The sequence below is a fragment of the Orycteropus afer genome, unplaced genomic scaffold (assembly GCF_000298275.1).
Source record: "Orycteropus afer afer isolate SDZICR_OR568_19922 unplaced genomic scaffold, OryAfe1.0 scaffold00011, whole genome shotgun sequence".
Classification (NCBI taxonomy): Eukaryota; Metazoa; Chordata; class Mammalia; order Tubulidentata; family Orycteropodidae; genus Orycteropus; species Orycteropus afer.
In genome coordinates this window covers 21,583,608-21,607,478 of record NW_006921598.1, presented here as the reverse complement: position 1 = coordinate 21,607,478, position 23,871 = coordinate 21,583,608, and the positions used below count along the sequence as shown (strand labels likewise).

The following is a 23,871-nucleotide window of genomic DNA, read 5'->3' as shown; positions in this document are numbered from 1 at the left end:
GATACGTGCTGAATCCGGATGGCTTTTGTGATGCGTGCTGAGTTCGGAGGAAGTTTCTGATACCTGCTGAGACTGGAGGGCAGATAAAGGCCATAAGGAGTGTTTAGAATTCCAAAAGTCTTGTTAGTACTGCTGACACTAAAAGGTTTCTGGTTAAAGATTTTCCTGGAGGCTACTAGGACTCTGCCCTCAGACTCACAATGACTGTTGGTAGGTAATTCATCACTGTTGCAGGTGTCTGTAGAGAAGTTGGGAAAGGACCATAGTCAGGATATGTATATAATTACAGGTTAAAAAGGGTTACAGGATTGGCTATTTTCAGCATATCATAAAGGACTTGCCCAGGTAAGCAAGTTCCCTAGTTGTTTTTGTGAGCAGTTTTTTGCATACTAGTTAATCTACTTTCAATGGCATTCCTCCTGGGAGCAAATTTCCTTTCTCTGGGCTTGTCTGGGCTTGTCTAAGCATAGCGACATTGTTAAGCTAGTGGCCAGCAAGCATCAAATGGGGTCTGAGTTCGTCAAGGGTCAAAATGGAGTTACAGCTCCAGCTGTAGATTGCAGTTTTCCACCAACAAAGTGGTTTTAGATTTTAGGTTCTTATACCCTACACTGTACTAACGACTCGGCAGCACAAAAAGGGCACAGCTCTTACTATGTTGGCAAAATCTTTATTTTTTGATGTGGACTTTGATTGCCCATGTTGTAGCTGTGTGTTTTTGTTTATTGTAAACTTCAAATATACTCCCTTGTTGATGCACACGCATGTTGATCTTACTTATTTCTGGAGATTGCTTCCTTGAGCATGCATTTGCTCCTTTTGCTACAAATGCTCTAGCTGTAGAGAAGGTTTCTCCCTTTAGTACTATTGCTTTCTGGATCGTTATTAAAGACCTATTCCATCAGACTGTTGTTGCAGTTTAGGTTTAATTCCTGCCATTCTCTTTCCCACAACCTCCTTCTATAATGTATCTTTGAATTATGACTATGGTAGATTTTTTTTCCTACCCCATTCTTTCCCCTTAGTTAATGATTTGCTGAGTGTTTTTTTTTTTTTTTTTTTTAAATCTTTATTAAAATGGCTTGTGTGCATTTAATGGTTTAGTCACACAACAATGCAACAATGCTTACTGAGCACCTACTATATCCCAGGTACTGTTCTAAGCACTGAGGGTAAAGCTCTGGTTAAAAAGCAGCCAAGAATGTCTGCCTTCTTGAAGTTTATGTTTTACTGGGGCCATTACATTCCATCTACATGCCACTTTATCTTTGTGGCGATGATGATGACTTGGTTATTTAAGAATGTCTACTGAGGAAGATTTTAAGTGAGCATCGGTCATAGAATCTGTTTGTACCAATGGGCAGTCATTAGCATGTGTTCTTGACTCTGAAGAAATTGTACTGCTGTGTATACTTTTTGTTTTGTTACTGCTTTTCATCTTGGAAAGAAAGGAGTTGTCACTCTGGGTTTGAAATTTGGCAAGCATTTATTAATGCTTGTGGCATGATTTGACAGCTATGTTTGATAATATATTTTTTTTTATCATTGCCCACAAATCACTTTTTTTTACTTAAGGGCTTTCTACTATTAGTGGAAGGATTGGTGGTTTTGAGACAGGTGGAAGATGGCAAGACCCAAAGTATTATCTGATAATACATGTTCCAAAGACAACACAAGGCTAACTGCTGTAGTTGAAGGCCAAGCTATATCCTGGAACGAAGGGCACAGAAATAACAAGCCACCCACCCAGTTCCATGCTTTACATCCTTGCAGGATGTGTTGTGGGCAAACCAGTTTGATTCAGTTCTCCTAAGCATGTGCACAGCACCACAAGTGACTGCTATTTAAGGTGGCAATATTGAGGCAGAGACACTGACTGGGAATCTAAGTGGTGCCCCAAAAGACAGTGCATGTGCAGTATCCCATAATAAGTCATGTCAAGTATCTCAGCAGCTCTTTTGACTCATGTCAGGTATCCCAGAAATTCTTACAACTCCTGTGCATGCACCCAATTTCTGTAATGCCACCTCTTTTTTAGAAAATCCCACCTCTTTTCAGAAATTCCCAACCTGTTTCATGAATAAAGATGAAGCTTCTGCTTAAAACCCTTAAAAAACCCCAGCAAATCTTTGCTTGGGGAGACAAAGACTAACATTGCTTAGTCTTTAGTCATTCCCTCTTTGTCTCTGCCTGCATGCTACCTCTGTGTAATAAAGCTTTGTGTGGAAAGTCTCATCCTCTCCCAGCCATTCTTGATTAGTAGAAGGTAAGAGCCAGACAGGGCTAACCTCTGTGAGAAAGAGAGAGGGAGGGAGGGAGGAGGAGAGAGAGGGAGAGAGGAAGTGAGGAAGTGAGGGAGTGAGCGAGAGAGGGAGAGAGGGAGAAAGGGAGAGAGGGAGCCCTTAAAGTGTGAACCCACTCAGTGACACCTTGGAAGACACAACCTTGAAAACCCTATGGAGCAGTTCTATTCCACACACATTGGGTTGATAAGTCAAAATTGACTTGATGGCAACTACTACCAACAACAACAACCAATAGTAAGGCTTTGGTTAGTGATTGCTGTGAGTGGGCTTACGGTTTCATGAGGCTTCAAAGGCAAATTCATCAATGATCTTTGTGTTAGAGAATAAAGAATTCTAAAGAAAAGAAATATTTTAAGATCTCTTACTAGCCAATAACTTGTGATTTCTTCTTGACCTAGCCACAAATTAAGCTGCAATCTTAAAAAGTGTTGAAGTAGAGGCTGCTCAATAATAAACTGTCATTTACAATTTTTGAAAACATCTAGTAGAATAGCAGTTAATCCTAAAACCAAAAATATTGGACCTAATAGAAAAGAAAAAATCAAGAGCAAAATTTTATGTGCTCATATGGAAATATAATTGGTTATCTTTTAGACTGACAGAGTCCCAGTGGCACAGTGGTTAAGTGCTCAGCTGCTAACAGAAAGGTTAGTGGTTTGAACTCACCAGCCCCTTCTGTGGGAGAAAGGTGTAGTAGTCTCCTTCTGTAAAGGTTCATGTTAGGTGCTGGATCATAGTGACACCATGTATAACAGAACAAAACACTGTTAAGTCTTGTGCCATTCTCATAATCGTTGTCACGTTTGAGCCATGTGCCAGCCACTGTTTCAGTTCATCTCGTTGAGATTTTCTTTTTTGTTGACCTACTTTGTGAAGCATGATGTTCTTCTTCAGGGACAGTTCCCTCCTGATAACATGTCCAAAGTACGTGCTAAGGAGTGCTGTAGTAGTAATTCTTCCAAAACAGATTTGTTCATTTTTTTGGCAGTCCATAGTATATACAGTATTTTTAAGTTTACAATTCAGCAACATTAATTACATTCACCAGGTTTTGCAACCATCACTACTATCTTTGTTATCTACTGCTGTGTAGTAGTTAAGGTTGTGTGTCAACTTGGCTGGGCTTGGGTGAGTGGCTGGGCAGCTGGTGGTAGTTATTTCCCATGATGAGACTGGCAATCATCTCCATAGTGGGATCTTCCACAAGCAGCTGAGTAGCTGGTTTAGGGATGTGGTCTGCTTCCTGTACATAAAAAGCAGCTTTGGGAATGGTCTCGAGCTTATGGCAGGCTTGAACCCTGCATGCAGCCAAGCTGTTTTTCAGCAGGCTGCCATGCTTTGTTGATCTTGGGACTTTCAGTGGACTTGAATCAATGGCCTGCTTTGTTGTTTGGTAACATTGGGACTGTGCCCTTTTACTTGTCAACCTTGGGCTTGTCAGTCTCAGCAGCCAGCAGCTGTCTGAGTGAAGAAATGCCTCCAGCTTCAGTGGTCCGGGAGCAGGAGGCAGAAGTGAAGCCTAAGGTTGAGGGGTTTTCACCCAGCCCCTAGAGCCCGGCACTTTGAACTTGGACTTAAAGCCTCCAAATTGTAAGAGAATAAACTTCTGTTTGTTAAAGCCATCCCATTTGTGGTATATTCCTGTCAGAGCAGCAGTAGGTGACCAGAACATGCTGCTATCACAGAAATCCACAAGTAGGTAGCTTTAACAAACACATTTATTTTCTCATGGTTTAGGAGGCTAGATGTTCGAATTCAGAGCACCAGTTCCGGAGGAAGTCTTTCTCTCTCTGGCCACTCTGGAGGAAGACCTTGTTTCTTCTGCTTCTAGTTCCTGGTTGCTTGGAGATCTCCATGTGTTTTAGTATTTATATTTATTTTACCCCATGTCTCCTTTTGCTTGCTAGTTTAATCTCTGTTGTATTGCATAAGAGATTGACTCAAGACAGGCTCTATACTAATTCTACCTCTTTAACATGGCAAAGACAACCCATTCCCGAGAGATTATAACTTTAGGCATAGAGGTTAGGATTTTTTTGTTTTTAAACCTAGTTCCAAAGGCAAGTTATTTATTTATGTATATATTTTTTATGTTGTGATTCGGGTGAAGGTTCACAGAGCAAATTCGTTTTTCATTCAGTAGTTCATATGCATTTTATTTCATGACATTGATTGCAAACCCCATAATGTGACAGCTCTCTTCCCATTTCTTCACTCCATAATGTAACAGCTGTCCTCCCACTTCTTTACCCCATAGTGTAACAGCTGTTCTTCCGCTTCTTCCCTGTGGTTACCTTTTTCCTGTGTCCTCCTTTACATATGCATTCCTGCCTTCTGAGCTGTCTCCATGTACAAATGCTGCCTCTCTGATCTCCCATGCTTGACTGTTCTAAGGAGTGTAACCTCCTGGTGTAATTTTTCACCTCCTAGGCCCGTCTTTTGTTTGGCTGGAAGTTAAATCACAAGAGTGAGGTCCATTCTAGGCCTGAAGGGTGACTAAGACTATAGTCTTGGGGGTCAGAATAGTAAGCCTCATCCTGGTCTTTTTTTAATGATTTTGAGTTGTGTTCCACATTTTTCTGCCACTCTATTCAGGATTTCCAATTCTGATCACTTTCCCAATGGTTCACAGTGGTAGCTGGGCACCATCTGGTTGTGGTCTCAGGGTCATATAGTCCCTTAGACTAATTGTTTCCATACATCTTTGATCTTCACTCTTCTTTGCTTCACATGAAGAGAGAACAATTTTTGTGTCTTAGATGGCTGCTTGAAAGCTTTTAAGACCTCAGTAGCTGCTTACCAAAAAAAAAAGAACAATGTTTTTATGCAGTATGTTATGCCAGTTGAGCTTGATGTCCCCTGCAACCATGCCCAAGCCTATGGACCCAGCAACTCATTGCTTCAAGGTGTTTGGCTGTGGCTAAGAAATTATCATAACTTTGCCTCCTGTTATACCTGTTACATATATAGTCATTCTTATAGCACACACAAATATGTGTATAGAAATATCATCTGTCAGACTTACGTATGGGCATGGTATGTTCTCTTTAGTCTACCCTTACCTGATCATTTAGCCTGCCTACGTATGTATCCACCTGTAGATTTTTATCACTGATAATGCGGTATTGTGTATGTAAAAAAATGTTTACCTTTGTTGTCTGTACCTCTTGCTTACTTCTCCATGTCTTCCTTTTCCATAGTGTTACTGTGCTGGTCACTTGCTTTTAGTATATTGTCTTTCCCTTCACCCAAATACTTATCTCTTAGCAATTTTCCCTCTCCTTTCATCCCTGACAACCAACAAAGAAAGTTTCTTTCCATTTGTCAATCTTTTCTTGACTTTTTACAGTAGTGGACTAATATAATATTTGTCTGTCTATAATTGACTTATTTCACTCAGCATAATGTCCTCTAAGTTCATCCACATTAAGAGGTGTTTCACAGATTCTACATTATTTTTTTTTTCTTTTTTGCAGTGATACCTTTCTTCCCCTCTCCTCCCTTCTCACCCAACAAAGAAAGTTCCCTTCCATATATAAACTTTTCCTTGATTTTTTACAATAATGAACTAATACAATATTTGTCCTTCTGTGATTGACTTCTTTCATTCAGCATAATGTCCTCTAAGCTCATCCATATTATGAAGTGTTTCACAGATTCTACATTACTCTTTAATATTGCATAGTATCCAATTGTGTATATGTATCATTGTTTGTTTATCCATTCATCCATTGATGGACACTTAGTTTGTTCCCATTTCTTTGCTAGTGTGAATAGTGCTATGATAAGCATGGGTGTGCATATATCTATTTGCATCTTGATTCTCCCTTTTTTAGAATATATACCTAGTAATGGGATTGCTGGATCAAATGGTGTTTCTGTTTCCAAGTTTTTAAGGAACTGCCGTTCTGTTTTCCACAGTGGTTTAATCATTTCACAATCTCCCCCCAGTAGTATATGATTATTCTAATTTCTCCATGTCTTCATCAGCATTTGTTATTTTTTGTCTTGTTGAATTTTGCTATTACTGATACCACATTGTTATTTTCATTTGGATCCCTGATGGTTAATGATCATGAACATTTCTTCATATGTTTGCTGGCTGTCTGAATGTCTTCTTTGGTGACACGTCAGTTCATGTCTTCTGCCCATTTTTTTAATTGGATTGTTTGAGATCAGTCCCTTGTCGGGCATGTTGCTGCTGAATATTTTTTTCCCAATCTGTAGGTTCTTTTTTTACTCTTTTGAGAAATCTTTCAATGTGCATAAGAATTTAGTTTTTAGAAGGTCCCAGACATCTAGTTTATGTTCTGTTTGTGCATGTTTACTTATGTCCGGTAGTCTATTAATGTCATATATTAGGGCCCCTAAGTTTACCCCTATTTTTTCTTTGATGAACTTTATACTTTCAGGTTTTACATTTAAGCCTTTGATTTGCCTTGAATTCATTTTTATATATGGTATTAGGTATGGATCTTGTTTTATTGTTATGTAAATGGATATCCAGTTTTGCTAGCACCGTTTGTGGAAGATACTGTCCCTTTCCAATTTAATGAATTTTAGCCCTTTGTCAAAGATCAGCTCTCCATAGGTGGATGGGTCTATTTCTGGGTTCTCATTTCTATTCCACTGGTCTGTGTATCTGTTGTACCAATACCAGGCTGTTTTGACTATTGTGACTATATAGTAGGTTTTGAGATTGGGGAGTGTGAGAACCTACTTTGTTCTTCTTCTTCAGCAGTGTTTTGCTTATCTGAGGTCTCTTTCCTTTCCATTTAAAATTAGTGATTTTTTTTTTTTTCATTTCCTTAAAGATTGTTGATGAAATCTGGATCAGGATTGCATTGAATCTGTAGATTGCTTTGGGTAGTGTTTTGGTTACTTCATGCTGCTTTAACAGAAAATATACCACAAATGGGTGGCTTTTTCAGTTTTGGAGTCTAGAAGTCCGAGTTCAAAGTGCCAGGCTCTAGGGGATGGGTGAAAGCCCCTTGACCTTGGGCTTCAGCTCTGCCTCTTCCTCCTGGCCCACCGAAGCTGGATGCCTTCTTCACCCAAGGTCAACAAGTAAAAAGGCACAGTTCCAATATTACCAAAGCACACAGCAGGTCACTGATTCAAGTCCATTAACAGTCCCAGGATTGGCAGACAACATGGCAGGCTGCTCAACAATGTCTTGGCTACATATAGGATTCAAGCATGCCCAAATTTGCAAACCGTTCCTAAAGCTTCTCCTTAGAAACTGGGAGCAGACCACAGCCCTAATGCAGCTACTCAACTGCTTGCAGTAGATTCCACCATGGAGTTGACTTCCAGTCTCATCATGGAGAATACTACATCCAGCTGTTCAGCCACTCAAAACCAGGCCCAGCCAAGTTGACATATAACCTTAACTACCACAGGTAGTGTTGACATTTTCACAATGTTCAGTCTTCCTATCAATGAATGTATTATGTTCTTCCATTTATGTAGATTTCTTATGGTTTCTTTGGTAGTGTTTTGTGATTTTCTTTGTATCGGTCTTTTGTGCCCCTGCCAAAATTTATTCCCAAGTATTTTATCTTTTTGTTAGCTATTATAAATGGTATTATAAATGGTATTGTTTCCTTATTTTCTTTTCAGAGATCTCTTTGTTGGTGTCAAAGAATCCAACTGATTTTTGTATGTTGGCCTGTATCCTGCCACTACACAGAATCTTTCAGTTAGTTCCAGTAGTTTTCTTGCTGAATATTTGGGGCTTTCTCTGTATAGGACCATGTCATCTGCAATTAGAGATGGTTTACTTCTTCCTTACCAATTTGGATGCCTTTTATTTCCCTTTCTTGCCTAAATGCTCTAGGTAAGACTTCTAGTGCAATACTGAATGAGAGTGGTAATAAAGGGAATTCTTGTCTGGTTGCAGTTCTTAAGGGGAATGCTTTCAGTCTCTTGCCATTGAGAACAATGTTGGGAATGTTTTGTATATATGCCCTGAATTATCTTGAGGAATTTCCTGTTTTCTGAGAGTTTTATTAGGAATGGTTGTTGGATTTTATCAAATGCCTTTTCTGCATCAATTGATAGGATCATAAAGGTCATCCTTTATTTATGTGGATGGATTACATTGTTTTTCTAGTGTTGAACAGGATTGGTATTAGCTCTTCTCTGAATGTTTGGTAGAATTCTCCAGGAAGCTGTCTGGGCCAGGACTTTCTTTTTTTTTTTTTTATAACCTGTTAAATTTGTTCTTTTGTTACGGGTCTGTTCAGATTTTCTACCTCAGTGTCTGTTTGCTTAGGTAAGTAGTATGTTTCTAGAAACTTGTCCATTTCTGTTTTAAAATTTTGTTATAGTTCTTCATAGTATCCTAATAATATCTTTTTTATTTTGGTTGGTTCTGTTGTGATGTCGCCCATTCCATTTCTTATTCATGTTATTTGCATCTTCTCCTTCATTTCCTTTGATAAATTTACCAGTCATTAGTCAATGTTATTAATCTTTCAAAGTCAATGTCTAGTCTTGTTGACTCTATTTTTTTCTATTTTCTATTTCACTTACTTTTGATCAAGTCTTTATTGTTTCTTATCTTCTGGTGACTGTCGACTGTTTTTGCTGCTCTTTTTCTAATTGTTGGAGATGTTAGATTAAGGTATTGATTTTGGCTCTTTCTTCCTTTCTGTTGTGTGTGTTTACTGCTGTAAATTGCCTTCTGATCACTGCTTTTGCTGTGTCCCATGGATTTTGATATGTTGTGTTTTCATTCTCACTTGATTCAAGATTTTTTTAATTTCATTTTTCATTTCTTCTCTTACCCAGTCATTCTTAAGAAGGATGTTTTTCCTTTTCCCTGTGTTTGCTTTTGTTCCCTTGATCTTCCATAGTGTTGATTTCTAATTTTATAGCATTGTGATCTGAGAAGATGGTTTGCAGTATTTCAGTTTTTTAATTTATTGAAGCATACTTTTGTGGCCTAACATATGGTCAGTTCTAGAAAGTGTTCCTTGTGTGCTGGAAAAGAATGTATATTGTGCTGTTTTAGGGTGGAGTATTCTGTATACTGTGTCAAATTGGTTGACTGTGTTTAGTTCTTCTGTGTCCTTTTTGAGTTTCTTTCTAGTTGTTTTTCATTGAAAGTGATACATTAAAGTGTCCTGCTATTACCATGCTGTCATCTGTTTGTCTTTTCAATTCTGTTAAAGTCTGATTGATATATCTTAGAGCTCTGTCATTGGGTCCATAGATATTTATTATAGTTATTTCTTCTTGTTTATGTTGTTAGGTGCCGTCCAGTCATCTCTGACTCCTAGAGACTCCTGTGCACAGCAGAATGGAACACTGCCTGGTTCTGTGCCAGCCTCATCATGATCCTTGCTATACCTGAGCCCATCGTTGCAGCCACTGTGTCTATCAATCTCATTGAGGGCCTTCCCCTTCTTCATTGACCCTCTACTTTTCCAAGCATGATATCCTTCTCCAGGGAATGGTTCCTTCTGACAACATGACCAAAGTAAGTGAGATGAAGTCTGGCCATTCTTGCTTCCAAGAAGCATTACGGCTACACTTGTCCTAGGACAGATTTGTTTGTCCTTGTAACAGACCATGGTACTCTTAGCATTCTTCTTCAGCACAGCAACAAAAGCACCAATTCTTCTTTGGTCTTCCTTATTCATTGTCCAGCTCTTACATGCATAGAGGCGATGAATACCATGGCTTGGGTTAGGTGCATCTTAGTCTTCAAGGAGACATCTTTGCTCTTCAGCACTTGAAAGAAGTCTTTTGCAGCAGATTTGCCCAATGTGTTGCATTGTTTGATGTCTTGACTGCTGCTTCCATTGTTGTTTGTTGTAGAACCAAGTAATATGAAGTCCTTGACAACTTCAATCTTTTCTCCATTTATTGTGAAGCTGTTTATTGGACTAGTTGTGAAGATTTTTGTTTTCTTTATAATGAGGTGTAATCCATACTCAGACTGTACTCTTTAATCTTCATCAGTAAGTGCTTCAAGTCATCCTCACTTTCAGCAAGCAAAGTTGTGTCATCTGCATATATCACAGGTTGTTAATGAGTCTTCCTCCAATCCTGATGCCATGTTCTTCTTCATATAATCCAGCTTCTCAGATTATTTGCTCAGCATACAAGTTGAATAAGTATGATGAAAGGATACAACCTTGACACACTCCCTTCTTGATTTTGAACTGTGCAGTATCCCCTTGTTCTGTTCGAACGACAGCCTTCTGATCTGCATACAAGTTCCTCGTGAGTACAATCAAGTGTTCTGGAATTCACATTCTTCTCAATGTTATCCATAATGTGTTATGATACACACAATCAAATGCTTTTGCACAGTCAATAAAACACAAGTAAATATAGCATTACGCTACCAGAGCTCCCAAATGTCTTTCTGGTATTCTTTGCTTTCAGCTAAGATCCCTCTGGCATCAGCTCTGATATGCCTCATTCCACGTCCTTTTCTGAATTCAGTGTGCATTTCTGGAAGCTCTGTCAGTATACTGCTGCAACTGTTTTTGAATTATCTTCAGTAAGATTTTACTTGCATGTGAAATTAATGATAACATTCGATAATTTCTACATTCTGTGAGATCACCTTTCTTTGGAATGAGTACAGATATCGATATCTTGCAGTCAGTTGGCTAGGTAGCTGTCTTCTAAATCTCTTGGCATAGCCGAGTTAGTACCTTCAGTGCAGCATTCATTTGTTGAGACATCTCATTGGGTATTTTGTCAATTTCTGGAGCCTTGTTCTTTGCCAGTTCTTTCAATGCAGCTTCAACTTCTTCCTTCATTGGTTCATATGCCACTCCTGAAATGGATGAACATCAACCAATTCTTTTTGCTACAGTGACTCTGTGTATTCCCTCTGTCTTCTTTTGATGTTTCCTGCATCATTCAATATTTTGCCCATAGAATCTTTCAATATTACAATTCAAGGCTTAAATTTTTCCCTCAGTTCTTTCAGCTTGAGAAATGCCAAGCATGTTTTTCCCTTTTGGTTTTCTAACTCCAGGTCTTTGCACATTTTATTATAGTAATTGGCTTTGTCTTCTCAAGCTATTCTTTGAAATCTTCTGTTTAGCTCTTTTTTATCTTGTCATTTCTTCCATTTGCTTTAGCTACTTTCCGCTCAAGGGCAAGTTTCAGAGTCTCTTCTGACATCTATTTTGGTCTCTTCCTTTCTTGTCTTGCCTTTTTAATGACCTCTTGCTTTTTTCATGGATGATGTTCTTGATGTCATCCTACATTCCTCTGGTTTTCAGTCATTGATGTTCAGTGCATCAAATCTGTTCTTTAAATGGTCTCTAAATTCAGGAGGGATATTATCAAGGTCATATTTTGGCTCTTGTTGACTTATTTTAATTGTCTTCAACTTCAATTTGAACATGCATGTGGGCAGTTAATGTTTTTTTTTTATGGTTGATCCTTAATAAAGTAATATTGAGAGATTTGTCTTCAGTCTCACTAATTCTGTATGCTATTGATTAAATTCTACTCCTTTGCCTTTTCAGTGTGTTATCTATTTAGTAATAATAACAACATTTTGAGTTTCTGTTTTCTGTTTTTGTATGGTTTCTAATTTTTCGTTTATTGTGTCAGTTTGTTCTTGTGTTGTTTTCCTAAATTGTTCTAGACTTTTGTCAGTGTTTTCCTCAATCCATTGGAGGTACCTTGATATATTTTTTTTATATTCCTTATTAGGTAGTTCCAAGTCTGCCTCCTCAGTGGAGTTTTCTGCCTCTTTATTCTGGTTCTTTTTTTGTACTAATTTATCTTGCTTCTTTGTGTGACTTGGTGCAGTGTAGTAAGTTACATAGTGTGGTTTTTCTAGCCATACGTCTTTGTAAACTCCGTGGTGGAATTTGCTGTGAGCAACTGAGTAGCTCCTCAGTGTTAAAGTGATTCACCTGGGCTATTTGTGTTGGGAACAGCATGAAGTAATTTTCTGGGAAGTTCTCTCTCTCTCAGGTGTATAGAATTCTGATGTTGGGATCGGTTAGTTTGGCCACTCTGCCACGCTGGAAAAGAGCTCTCCTAGAGGCAGAAGGAATCTCTCACTGCCGGCTGAGAGATGTGAGAAACATGCATTGCTGAGAGAGAGATGTGAGGGACACACATTGCTGAGAGAGAGATGTGAGAGACATGCCTTGCTGAGAGAGAGATGTGAGAGACATGTGCTACTGAGAGACACTGAGAGACATGCACTGTTGAGAGAGAGACACCATGAGAGACATGCACTGCTGGGAGAGAGACTGAGAGAGACTGTCAGCTGAGAGACAGCGAATTGATAAGAGACTCAACATGTTCCTGAACTTGAATTTATAGCCTATTGCTTCCCTAATAAACTGCATAATCTGTGAGTTCTGTGTGGATACTTCAGTGAATTATTAAACCCAGCAGAGAGGTGGTGGGTGCTGTGAGAGGAACGGTTGGTGTCAGGGTTAGTGAAAGGGCTGGAGGGAGGCAGCATATCTTGCCTCACAGGAATAGGCTTTGGGCTACTGATGGTGAGTCTGTCTTCCTCTTGTGGGGTTAGAGGAGGTCATATGATGTGGGCTTCCTGCCCCTTTGACAGTTGGTGTCAGAAGTGGGATTCATTGCAGTGGCTCATAGAAGCATGGGATTTTGTAAAAGAAGGAAGGGGCTTGGAAAGTGAAATTTTGGATTCTTAGATGTTTACTTTGGTTGGTGTTACCTATTAAGGAGATAATTGATTCAGAGGCTAAGGCTTTTGGTTACACCCAGCCAAAGGCCCAAGGCCATATATATAGAATGGGAAGGTATTCAAGGTGAAGAGATGAACCTGGAATGTCTTAAAAAGGATTATATGTTTTGGATTATGTGTTTATCTGAATGTACGACAGGTATTGAATGTTTTCTTTACCTTAGTTAGAAATGATTATGGGGTGTGGATAACAGCGTGTAAGTATGCCTTCAGCTGATACTTGATTGGATATATTTAAAGAGGAAATATAATTTGTCCAGCAAAAACACAGGCTTTTATTTCAGCAGAAATATAAAATAAACCCAAGCAGAACTACTGAGAGAACAGAAGATCTGCATTTGAAGACAGGATGTACAGGACATACAGGAAAAAAAAAATGATTGCTTGACTTTTTTGAATTTCAAGCAAGCAGTTAGGCTTTGAGTGCATTGAGGCAGGAAAGTCATGGTCCGTGAGAGAAACCCCTTCCAGGACTGAAAGTTAAAGAAAGCCAGCAAGTAGTAGGCTTGTGTGCTACTCGCTTGTGACCACCTGGGTCCACTTAAGTGGAAATGGGGGAAGAGCAGCAATGAAGAAATGGGCTGAGTTTGGTACTCTTTGACCTAGGCCATGGAGACTAGGTATGAAAGAAAGGGCTGGCTGGTCTGAAGTTCAAGGGAGTAGTGAGCCTACAGGCATTGAAATAGTCCCTGAGGACTGAGGATGTGAGATAAGGTGCTGGCTGGTCTGAAGTGAAGGGAAGAGTGTGACTCCCAAACTTGGCAGCTGGTACCCATGACCTAGCTGGGATGGCTAGGGCTGAGCTGACCAGAACCCGACCAAACGAAGAGGAAGATGATTGACATTGAGCTGGTGTTAAGTTGCTGCAATTTGATGGCTTGTACTGGGCTGGGCTATGCTTGTTTATGGATGCAGATGCTCAGTGTTTCCAAGCAGAACAGAAGATTCTTCAGTGAGAAAGGAACATGCTTGTCTCTTCGGAGTACTGGTTTGATAGGGATGGGCAAATTAGAAATTGGCTATCCAAAATGGGGGGAGATAAAGGCATGAAGGAAGTGGCTGGCTTACATGCTTTTGTAGGTGTGGTTATTCTTAAACTGATGGTGAAGGTGATGTTAATTTTTGAAGTATAAAAGTGGTAATGGCTAGAAAATCCAGGGGATGGCCTACAGTGTAGTAAATTACGTAGTGTGGCTTTTTTAGCCATATGTTTTTGTAAACTCTGTGGTGAAATTTGCCGTGAGCATCTGAGTAACTGATTGTTAAAGTTATCCACTTGGGCTATTTCTGTTGGGATAGCACAAAGTAATTTTCTGGGAGGTTCACTCTCTCTCAGTTGTATAGAATTCTGATGTTGGGATTGGTTAGTTTGGCCATTCTGCCAGGCTTAAAAGCCTCCTAGAGGCAGAAGGAAACTCTCACTGCTGGCTGAGAGATGTGAGAGATACAGGCCGCTGAGAGAGACACTGAGAGACACACACTGCTGAGAGAGAGACATCATGAGAGACATGCACTAGTGGGGGAGGGAATGAGAGACTTTTGGCTGAGAGATGGTAGGCTGAGTGAGACTGAGTGTGTTCCTGAACTTGAATTGTATCCTGTTGCTTCCCTAATAAACCCCATAATCTGTGAGTTCTGTGTGGTCACTGCAGAAATTATTGAACCCAGCAGAGAGGTGGTGGGTGCTGTAGGAGGAATGGTTGTTGTCAGGGTTGGTGAAAGGGCTGAAGGGAGGCAGCATGCCTGGCCTCACAGGAGTAGGCCTTGGGCTAATGATGGTGATTCTGTCTTCCTCTTGTGGAGTTAGAGGAGGTCAGAAGATGTGCTCTCCCTACACCTTTGGCACTTGGGATGGTCAGTTGTCTCTGAGACTTTGTGATGTAGTTGTATTTATATTTAATTAGTGATTGTATGCTGGTATGATTCACCCAGTTTCTTTTTTCTTTAGATATTTGACATATCTGAGGAAGCTGGCCTGGTGTGCTACTCCGTTTGTTAATTTGGCAGCACTTAGGCACTCACCACTTGTTTCTTGGTTGGTTTGACAGAGGATGAGAATGTGTGAAGAGATCTCTGTTAGCCGTTCATGTAGAGCAGTTGAGGGTGAGTTGGGCTGTTATTGGCTGCCATCTATCATTGATCAATTGATGCAGAAGCAGGTTGTGGCCCTATCCCAGTGAGTGGGGCTATAGTAGATGTGAGTGTGATTGGCTTGTGGGGACATGGTTGCTGTCTCCCACTTGGTTGGGCAAAAAATGCAACAACACCCAAAAAATCCAAACAAGAACAAAATACACAAAGTACATAAACAGACAGTAACAATCCCCCCTGAAATCAGTAAATGAAAATAAAAATGGAGTAAAAAGAAGGAAAAAAAGGCAAAAAGAAGGATAAAGAGGATAAAGGAAAAAAATAAAAACTTCTGGGGAGGGGGTAAGAAGAGAAGAGAGCATGTGGGAAAAAATAATAAAAAATGAGAAAAATGCATAAAGGAAAATAAGACATGGGAAAAAACAAAAATAGGAAAAGAAAAGAAAAAAAAGGGAAGCAGGAAAAGGGAAAACAAGCAAATAAACAAGAATGAGGGAAGGGAAAGAGATAAAAATAGAAAGGAAGGAAGAAGGAAAACAGAATAATTTAAAAACAAACAAACAAAAACAAAACTGGGAGGATAGGGCACTCAGGCTGTTTCTGCTGGCTAAGGAGGGAGTAGGAAGCTAGGCACATTGTCTAGTAATAGTTCTTACTACACAGACAGAAACTGTGTGCAGGATGTCTAATCTCAGATGAGTTCCTGTTGACCCAGATGTCTAGTGGCAGAACACCTGGACCTGGAAAAATTCCTGTCAGCCCACACTGTGGTGGGAGAAAAGCACTTGTTTCCAGAAAGTATTCCTGCTGATCTAAATGCAGTTGGAGACAGTACATTTGGTCTGAGAAAAAGTTCCTGCTGTCTGAATAGGCAGCTGGGCATAGGACCCCTACTTCCAGATAACATTCCTGCCCTCCCAAAAAGGGGCTTCGTGTAGGGCACCTGGACTGAACAAAAGTTGTTGCTGGCCCTAAATGCTGCTGAGAGCAGGTCGGCTGATCTTGAAGCTAGTTCCTGTCTACCCAGAAGGCAGCTGAGGATAGGGTATTTGATCTGAGATGAGCTCCTACTTGTCCAGAAGGTGACTTGGGGTAGGGCTTCTGAATTCAGAAATAGTTCCTGCCTGTCCAAGAGGTGGTTGGGAGCAAGGTACCTGGTTCCAGAGGGAGTTCTAGGTGGCTCCAAAATCAGCTGTGTGCAGGGCGTCTAGTCCCAGACAAATTCCTACTGTCTCGAAAGATAAGTGGGACCAGAGTCCTGTTCCCAGAAATAGAGTTCCTGCCATCTCAAAAGCCAGATGAGTATAGGGTACCTGATCTTAGGAAAGATTCCCACTGGTCCCAAAAGTGGCTGGGAACAGGTTCCTAATTGTGTAGTCAGTTCCTGCCTGTGCAGAAGGTAGCTGGTGGCAGGCACCCATACTGGGATGGTGCATGGGCGTGGGGAATGGCCACACCTCCATTCACTGGGAGGGTGTGGGGTATAAGAGGAACAAGGGGGATATTTACACCCTGATGATATTTTCTAGTCATCAGCCAGGAGCTCTGGTGGCATAGTGCCTAGGGCATTTGACTGCTAACCAGAAGGCTGGCGGTTCAAACCCATCAGCCTCTCCTCGGAAGGAAGACTGAGCAATCTACTTCTGTAGTGATACTGCCTTGGAATCCCAAGGAGGGGTTGCTATGAGTTGGATCGGTGACAATGAGTTTGGGTTTTTTTTTTTTTTTTTTGGAATGCCATATAGTTGGAATCATACCATATGTAGCCTTGTGAAACTGGCTTCTCTCACTTGGTTCTGACTTGGCGCGGTGACAATGAGTTTGGGTTTTTTTTTTTTTTTTTGGCATCATCAGCCACTAGTGAGTTTGCCTGTTCAATCTTTGGCAAGTAGAGCCAATCCTTAAGGATGCTGCTCTGATCTGGACCCTGCCTGCAAATATCAAAATGGGCATGTCGTCAGGACAGCCGACAGTCCACAGCTGTGTTTGTCTCCTTATTCACTGTTTTCATTAAGGTTCTTCTACAGTCAGTATTTACTCCACTTCTTTATCCTTCTCTTGAAACTTAGGGGTTCCAGGATTATTTTTTATACCTGTTTCAGTTGTTTTCTTACTTGTTTGTGGTAGGTCTATGTAGTTTGTCTGCCTATTCGACCGTCTTAGAGATTAGGATGTACCACACGTAATTTTTTGGGATGCAATTCAATCCATCACAATTACTGTATATTTCCAAAAATTTTCAACACCCCAAACAGAAACAGAATATCTTTAGAGCAATAACTGCCCTGTCTCCCTTATCTCAAGCCCCTGGTAAATGCTAATCTTTAGTGTCTATGCATTTGCCTGCTTTAGATATTTCATGTAAGTAGGATCAAACATTGTTTGTGCTTTTGCATATGACAGTTCACTTAGCATAATATTTTCAAGATTCATCTGTGTTTGAGCATTTATCAGAACTTCATTCTTTTTTATGACTGCACAGCATTCCATTGTATGCATTTTGTTTTTCCATTCATCTCTTGGAGACATTTGGCTTGTTTCTACCTTTACACTATTATGAATAATGCTATGGTGAACATTAGTGTACAGGTGCCTATTTGAGTTTCTGCTTTCAAGTTTTCCAGGCATATACCTAGGAATGGAATTGCTGGGTTATAATGGTAATTCTATGTTTACCTTTTATTTTTGGTGGGGCGTTGGGGGGACTGATTTCCATAGTGAATTCATCATTTTTCAATTTCAGTAGAATGGATGTGATTTCTAATTTCTCCAGATCTTCAACAACACTTGTTTTCTTTTTTCCTGTTAATCTCAAACCAGAAAAACCAAACTCACTGCCACTGAGTCTGATCAGACTCATAGCAACCCCTCCTTGGGTGTCCGAGGCAGTATCACTACAGAAGTAGATTGCCCAATCTTCTAAAACAACAAACGAAACTCACTGCCATCAAGTTGTTTCCAACTTATAGTGACCCTTCCTTGAGTTTCTGAGGTGGTATCTCTATGGAAGTAGATCACCCAGTCTTTCTTCCAAGGAGTGGCTAGTGGGTTTGAACTGCCAGCCTTCTGGTCAGCTGTCAAATGCCTTAGGTACTACGCCATTCTAGTGAGTATCAAATATCTCATTGTGGTTTTGATTTGCATTTCCCTAATGATTGATGACTTTGAGCATTTTTTAATGTACTTTTTGGCTACTTGTGTATCTTCTTTGGAGAAATATCCATTTAAGTCCTTTACCTATTTTTCATTTGAGTTGTATTTTTGTTGTTGAGTTGTAGAAGTTGATAAAGTCTTTTGTTGTACAGTTTTTTTTTGTTTTTAATCTTGATGAAATCCAGTTTATTTTGTCTTTTGTTACTTTTTCTTTTGGAATCATATTTAATAAACCATTGTTAAAAAACTAGGCCTATGTTTTTCTTCTAAGTATTTTCATGGTTTCAGTTCTTATATGTAAGCCATTGATCCATTTTGATTTAATTTTCATATATTGGGTGTGGTATGGTCAATTTTTGCTTGTACAGATGCAGTTTTCCCAGCACCATTTGTGGAAGAGACCATTCTTTTCTCTACTGAATGGATTTGACACCCTTGTCATAAATCAAGGCCACGGGTTCATGGGTTAATTGCTGGACACTCATTTTAGTCTATTGGTCTACATGTCCTTTTCAACAAATAATAGGAATTATTTTTCTTTTGCCATATTAGGTTTTCCCATATCAATTATCTTTAAATATATTTACCTATAAATTATTTTAATAAAAGTTGAATACATTCTTTGAGGTTATCAAGCATTACTTTCCAGATTTATTTGGTCTGATTGTATAATTTTTATTAATAATATCTTTTCTTTCTTTCTACTGGAAACTAGCCTCGTGGCAATGTGGTAAAATGTTTTGGGGACATTCATTGTTAGTTGGAATCATCAGCCCACGTGAAATAAATACCAGCTTAGATGGTCAGGCATTTTTATTCTCTCTAGGAACTCTGGTGGCATAGTGCCTAAGGCATTTGACTGCTAACCAGAAAGCTGGTTAGCAGCCACTCCTTGAAAGGAAGATTGGGCAATCTGCTTCCATAGTGATACTGCCTTGGAAACCCAAGGAGGGGTATGAGTCGGATCCGACTTGAAGGCAGTGAATTTGGTTTTTTGGTTTAAGTTCTTAACTGTCAACATTGTTGTTTTGGTTTTAGGATACCATACTGTGTATCCTTCAACATAGATGATGTAGAAGTACTTTTTGAATAAGTTCCTGTTATCCCCACCAGAAATAGAGTAGAAACCAGCCATTATTCTGGGTACAGACAACATATCTGATTGGGTGTTTCTAAGACCTGAAACTAGTGAATTCAGTAATGATTGGAGGGATAATATAGACGCTTGATGCAGAACAAGCAGAGGGTCAGAAGGCCAAGGAAGATGGAGACTAGAGATATTAAAGGTATTGTAGATCAGAGCCTGCTGTGAAGCCAGATTGGGTTTGAGAAGACGATGAGTCTCTAGATAAAAGAAGAGTGACCAGTATCGCATGATGAGAGGGTTGAAGGTGGCAACAGTTGCTGTGGTGATGCACACTGGTGATTAAACCTTGTCTTTTGGGACATTCCAGCTACTGAGGACCATGAAGTTAGATGAAATAAGGGTCAGGGTAAGTGGTAGGTATTGAGGGGAATCGATAGTAGCTTGACTGGGTAGATGAGGCACTAAGCCTCTGTTCCTTGCGATTACAGAAGATACAGTAGAAATCTTTCTGCACACTGAATAGTGCTTTCGGAGAGGAGTTAATTGACCTAAAGTTCAAGGATGACCATGAGCACTGGGCAGCACCTAGTCTGAAATGAAGTCTCTAAAGTCATGATGTTTCTAAATTCCAACATGTACAGCTTTATCACCTAAAGATTTACCCTACCACTCAGAATTAGTACAAAGTGAAATGAAGGACCCAGAAAAAGTCTTGAATCTAGCAATAATAGCTAACATTAATTCAGTGCTCACTATGTGCCAGGCATTGTTCTTTATGTGTATTGTTCCATTTAATATGTCCAACAACAACCAGCCCATTTAGGGAGACAGGCATTGGCCTGCAAAGATTCTACCTGAGCAATAACTTGACAAGAAGGATGAACTCTGAAGCGCTTACATATGGGATTTAAATGTTCTCCGAATGTCAACACTTCTTGGCAGTGAGGTTTATATTTAGCCTTCCTTATTAATTTTGTAGTCCATGACCATTGCCATTGTTGGCATACTTAATATATGCTATTAGTCACTTGCCATTCTTAATGGTTTAGATTCTGAATACCTTACTCATTCTGACTGATCCTCTTTTCTGACCTTTCATGGCTTTTGTTGTTTACACACATTTTTGTCTCTTGATTACATTCCTTCTCTCATTATATATATATATTTTTAATTATTTAATATATATGAAGTCTTCTCACCAACAAGCTTTTGGAGATCTGTATTGCTTTTGTGTCTTCCAAAGAACCAGCCTCATTATAAATAATAAATTCACATAATATATGCTTTTCTTTGTAGCGGGTTTTAGTCAAGTTATAATCAACTACTAACAATCTAGTTATTTTATGTATTTCACAATGTTTGCAATGATATACTTTTTTTACCTTTACAGGGCAAACTCAGAAAATGAATCTTTTCCAGTCAATAACAAGTGCCTTGGATAACTCACTGGCAAAAGATCCCACTGCAGGTAAACTTTATTTGTTCGTGACTGTGGGTGGTGTAAATGGTTAATGTGCATGGCTATTAATAGAAAGATTTTAGGTTGTAGTCCATCCAGCGGTGCCTTGTAAGAAAGGTCTGGTGATATACTTCTGAAAATCAGCCATTAAAAACCTTGTGGAACACAGTTCTACTTGGACACATGGGGTCACTCTGAGTAGGAATTGTCTGAATGGCAGTTGGTGTATGGTAATGTGTTAATTCAGAATTAAAGATTTGCTTGTAATATTTGGAACTTAATGTTTAACACTACCTACCTGAAATTTTCAAAAGACCTAATTAAATGATTAAGGCTAAATAATTAAACTGTGATATTGACATACTTTTCATCCACTTGTTACTAATAGTTCTTACAGGCAGTCCCAGGAGCTCTGGTAGCATAGTACCTAAGGCACTTGATTGCTAACCAGAAGGCTGGCAATTCAAACCTACCAGCCACTCCTTGGAAGGAAGGTTGGGCAATCTACTTCCGTAGTGATATGGCCTCAGAAACCCAAAGAGGGGTTGCTATGAGTTGGGGCCAACTTGAGGGCGCACCACAAGAGCAACAACAGGCAGCCCCTGGGTTACACATGTCAGACTTACATACATCCGTAGTTATGAACCAACCCCTGTTAAGCCTATTATATTAAAAATTTGAGGTATAGCCAATGAGCTGTAGTAACAAATGGGGCTATTTTGTGATGTACATTAATACATTATTATTACTATATTACTATGCTAAATATGTTTTAGTGTATCTGGAAGTGTTTCTCTAATGTTTTTTATGCATAGAAAGGTACACTATATACTAAAACGAATATTTGAGTGACTGATGTTTGGTACCAACCATATCTAACTAATTGACTTACGTACAATTTGATTTAAAGACAAATTTAGGAATGAAACTCATTCATCATCTGGGGGCACTGCCTGTACATATATTTAATGTCATCAAGTTAACTTCCTCCTATAATATGTGTGGTCATGATATTATATTAATACCTTACAGGTTAATACCTATTGTATATTCCTTTTTCTCCACACAGAAAAACAGAAAATACTACCTCGATCAGGTATCTATTTATAAAATAAAGGTTTGAGTTTTCCTTTCCTTAGGGAGACATTTCCATTCACCTGAGTTTTCTCTTTGGGGAAATACTTTTAGTAATAAAGTAACTTAATTTTCATTTTATTAAATTATTGGTACAAAAACAGTTTCCTTCCACTGCATGTTTTAAAAATTTGATTGGCTTTATTTATTCATTTTTTGAATTTATATTTATAATTGAAAATCCATACTTTCAAGGTCAAGTAAAAAACACGTACTATTTCAGGAGAAAGAGCTAAACTTGAGGATTAAATGAATTGATCCCCCATTCTGAAAATTCTTACAGATTAGTGGCTTGAATTTTGATTTTCTTTTAATGTTTCATTATGAAGCAAAAATACTGTTTGTGGTGTTAATTTTCCTATTTTAAATCTGCAGTACCCATATATTCAATATCTGTGGAGCCAGACTAAACTTAAGTATGCATGAGAAAAATATATTGTGTGCCCAACTGTTTTCATTTTCTTAATATATTTTATTAGTGATAATTTCACAAGCAGTTTTCTTGTTGAAGATCTTTGAAAGGTGAATATTGCCAGTATAACGCAGCTGAAGTTTAATTTAGAAAAAAATAATATTACTCTCAAATTTTGAATTTGCTTTGAAGTGTAAATTGTGGCTAGTACAGCCATATGAACTCATTAATTGAACAAAATGGTTGGTATATATAATTCTTGACTTTATATATGCCCATTGAATTGATTCTAAATGAGTTAGACATGGTATCCTAAATTAGTCACTCAATGTATACATGATTTTTTAAATAATATGGTCTGGGAATATTCAATCTAGTTTAGGCTTCTCATTTGTAAAATTAAGTTACTTGGAACACAGAAGTTATTTTTTTCATGGTTTACAAAACTGGTTAATTGGATGCTAGTCAGAGAACTGACAAGAATTTAGATCTCTTCATCAAAAAAACCAAACTTTCTGCCATTGATGTGAGTCCTTTTGACCCCTCCTTGGGTTTCTGCTGGTGGTATCTCTATGAAAGTAGATTGCCCAATCTTCCTTCCAAGGAGTGGCTGGTGGATTTGAACTGCCAGCTTTCTGGTTAGCAGTCAAATGCCTTAGGCACTACGCTACCAGAGCTCCCATAGATATCTACTATTTTATTTTCAACTTACATAAAGCTCCTTTCCATTTGACTAATACCATTGTTTGCCTTGCTCACTATATTCCAGCCATACTTGCTTCCTTTGTTTCTCACAATCTAGGTCACTATTCATGACCATTCCCCTCAGCCTGGAATGCTCTTCCTTCAGCTCTTCAAATGGCTGATTCTCTTTATATACTACATATAAGAAAACCTTTGGGGGGTTACTCAGGAACCTGGAGTGTGAGTCGTAGTTCTGCCTCCAGTTTTCTGACTTGTCAAGTCACTTTACTTCTCTCCTGGCTTCATTTCCCTCATGGGTAGAACAAGAGGTGATTCTGGATTAGTTGTTCTTTCTCAATAATGACCAAATTTGCATACCTCTCCCCATGGACCATTTAGCAATGTGGGAAGACACTTTTGGTTGTCACAACTTGGTGGGAGTTGGGGGTGGACATCCAGTGGGTAGAATCCTGAGATACTGCTAAACATCTTATAATGCATAAGAGTTTTCACAAGGAGCTCTGGTAGCATAGTGCCTAAAGGCACTTGATTACTAAACAGAAGGCTGGCGGTTCAAACCCACTAGCCACTCCTCGGAAGGAAGATGGGCCAATCTACTTCCGTAGTGATACTGCCTTGGAAACCGAAGGAGGGGTTGCTATGAGTCGGATCCGACTAGATGGCGCATAACAACAACAACAACTACAAAATGTCAGAAATGCCAAGGTTGAGATAGGTGATCTAAATCATTGGTCCATTTCTTTTCTATGATTTAAAATGTAAGCATTTAAATTACTTATATCTCAAAGTTAGCATTGTTTAGGGATT

The 23,871-nt window shown here is 39.1% G+C and overlaps 1 protein-coding gene across 1 annotated transcript in view; it reads left to right on the top strand.

Moving 5' to 3' along the window:
• BCKDHB (branched chain keto acid dehydrogenase E1 subunit beta) overlaps nucleotides 1-23,871 on the top strand; it is a 406,073-nt gene that overhangs the window by 26,347 nt on the left and 355,855 nt on the right. The window contains exon 2 of the mRNA XM_007951268.2: nucleotides 20,745-20,822. Within this exon, the coding sequence (XP_007949459.1) occupies nucleotides 20,745-20,822 (78 nt within the window). The remainder of the gene's footprint in view (nucleotides 1-20,744; nucleotides 20,823-23,871) is intronic.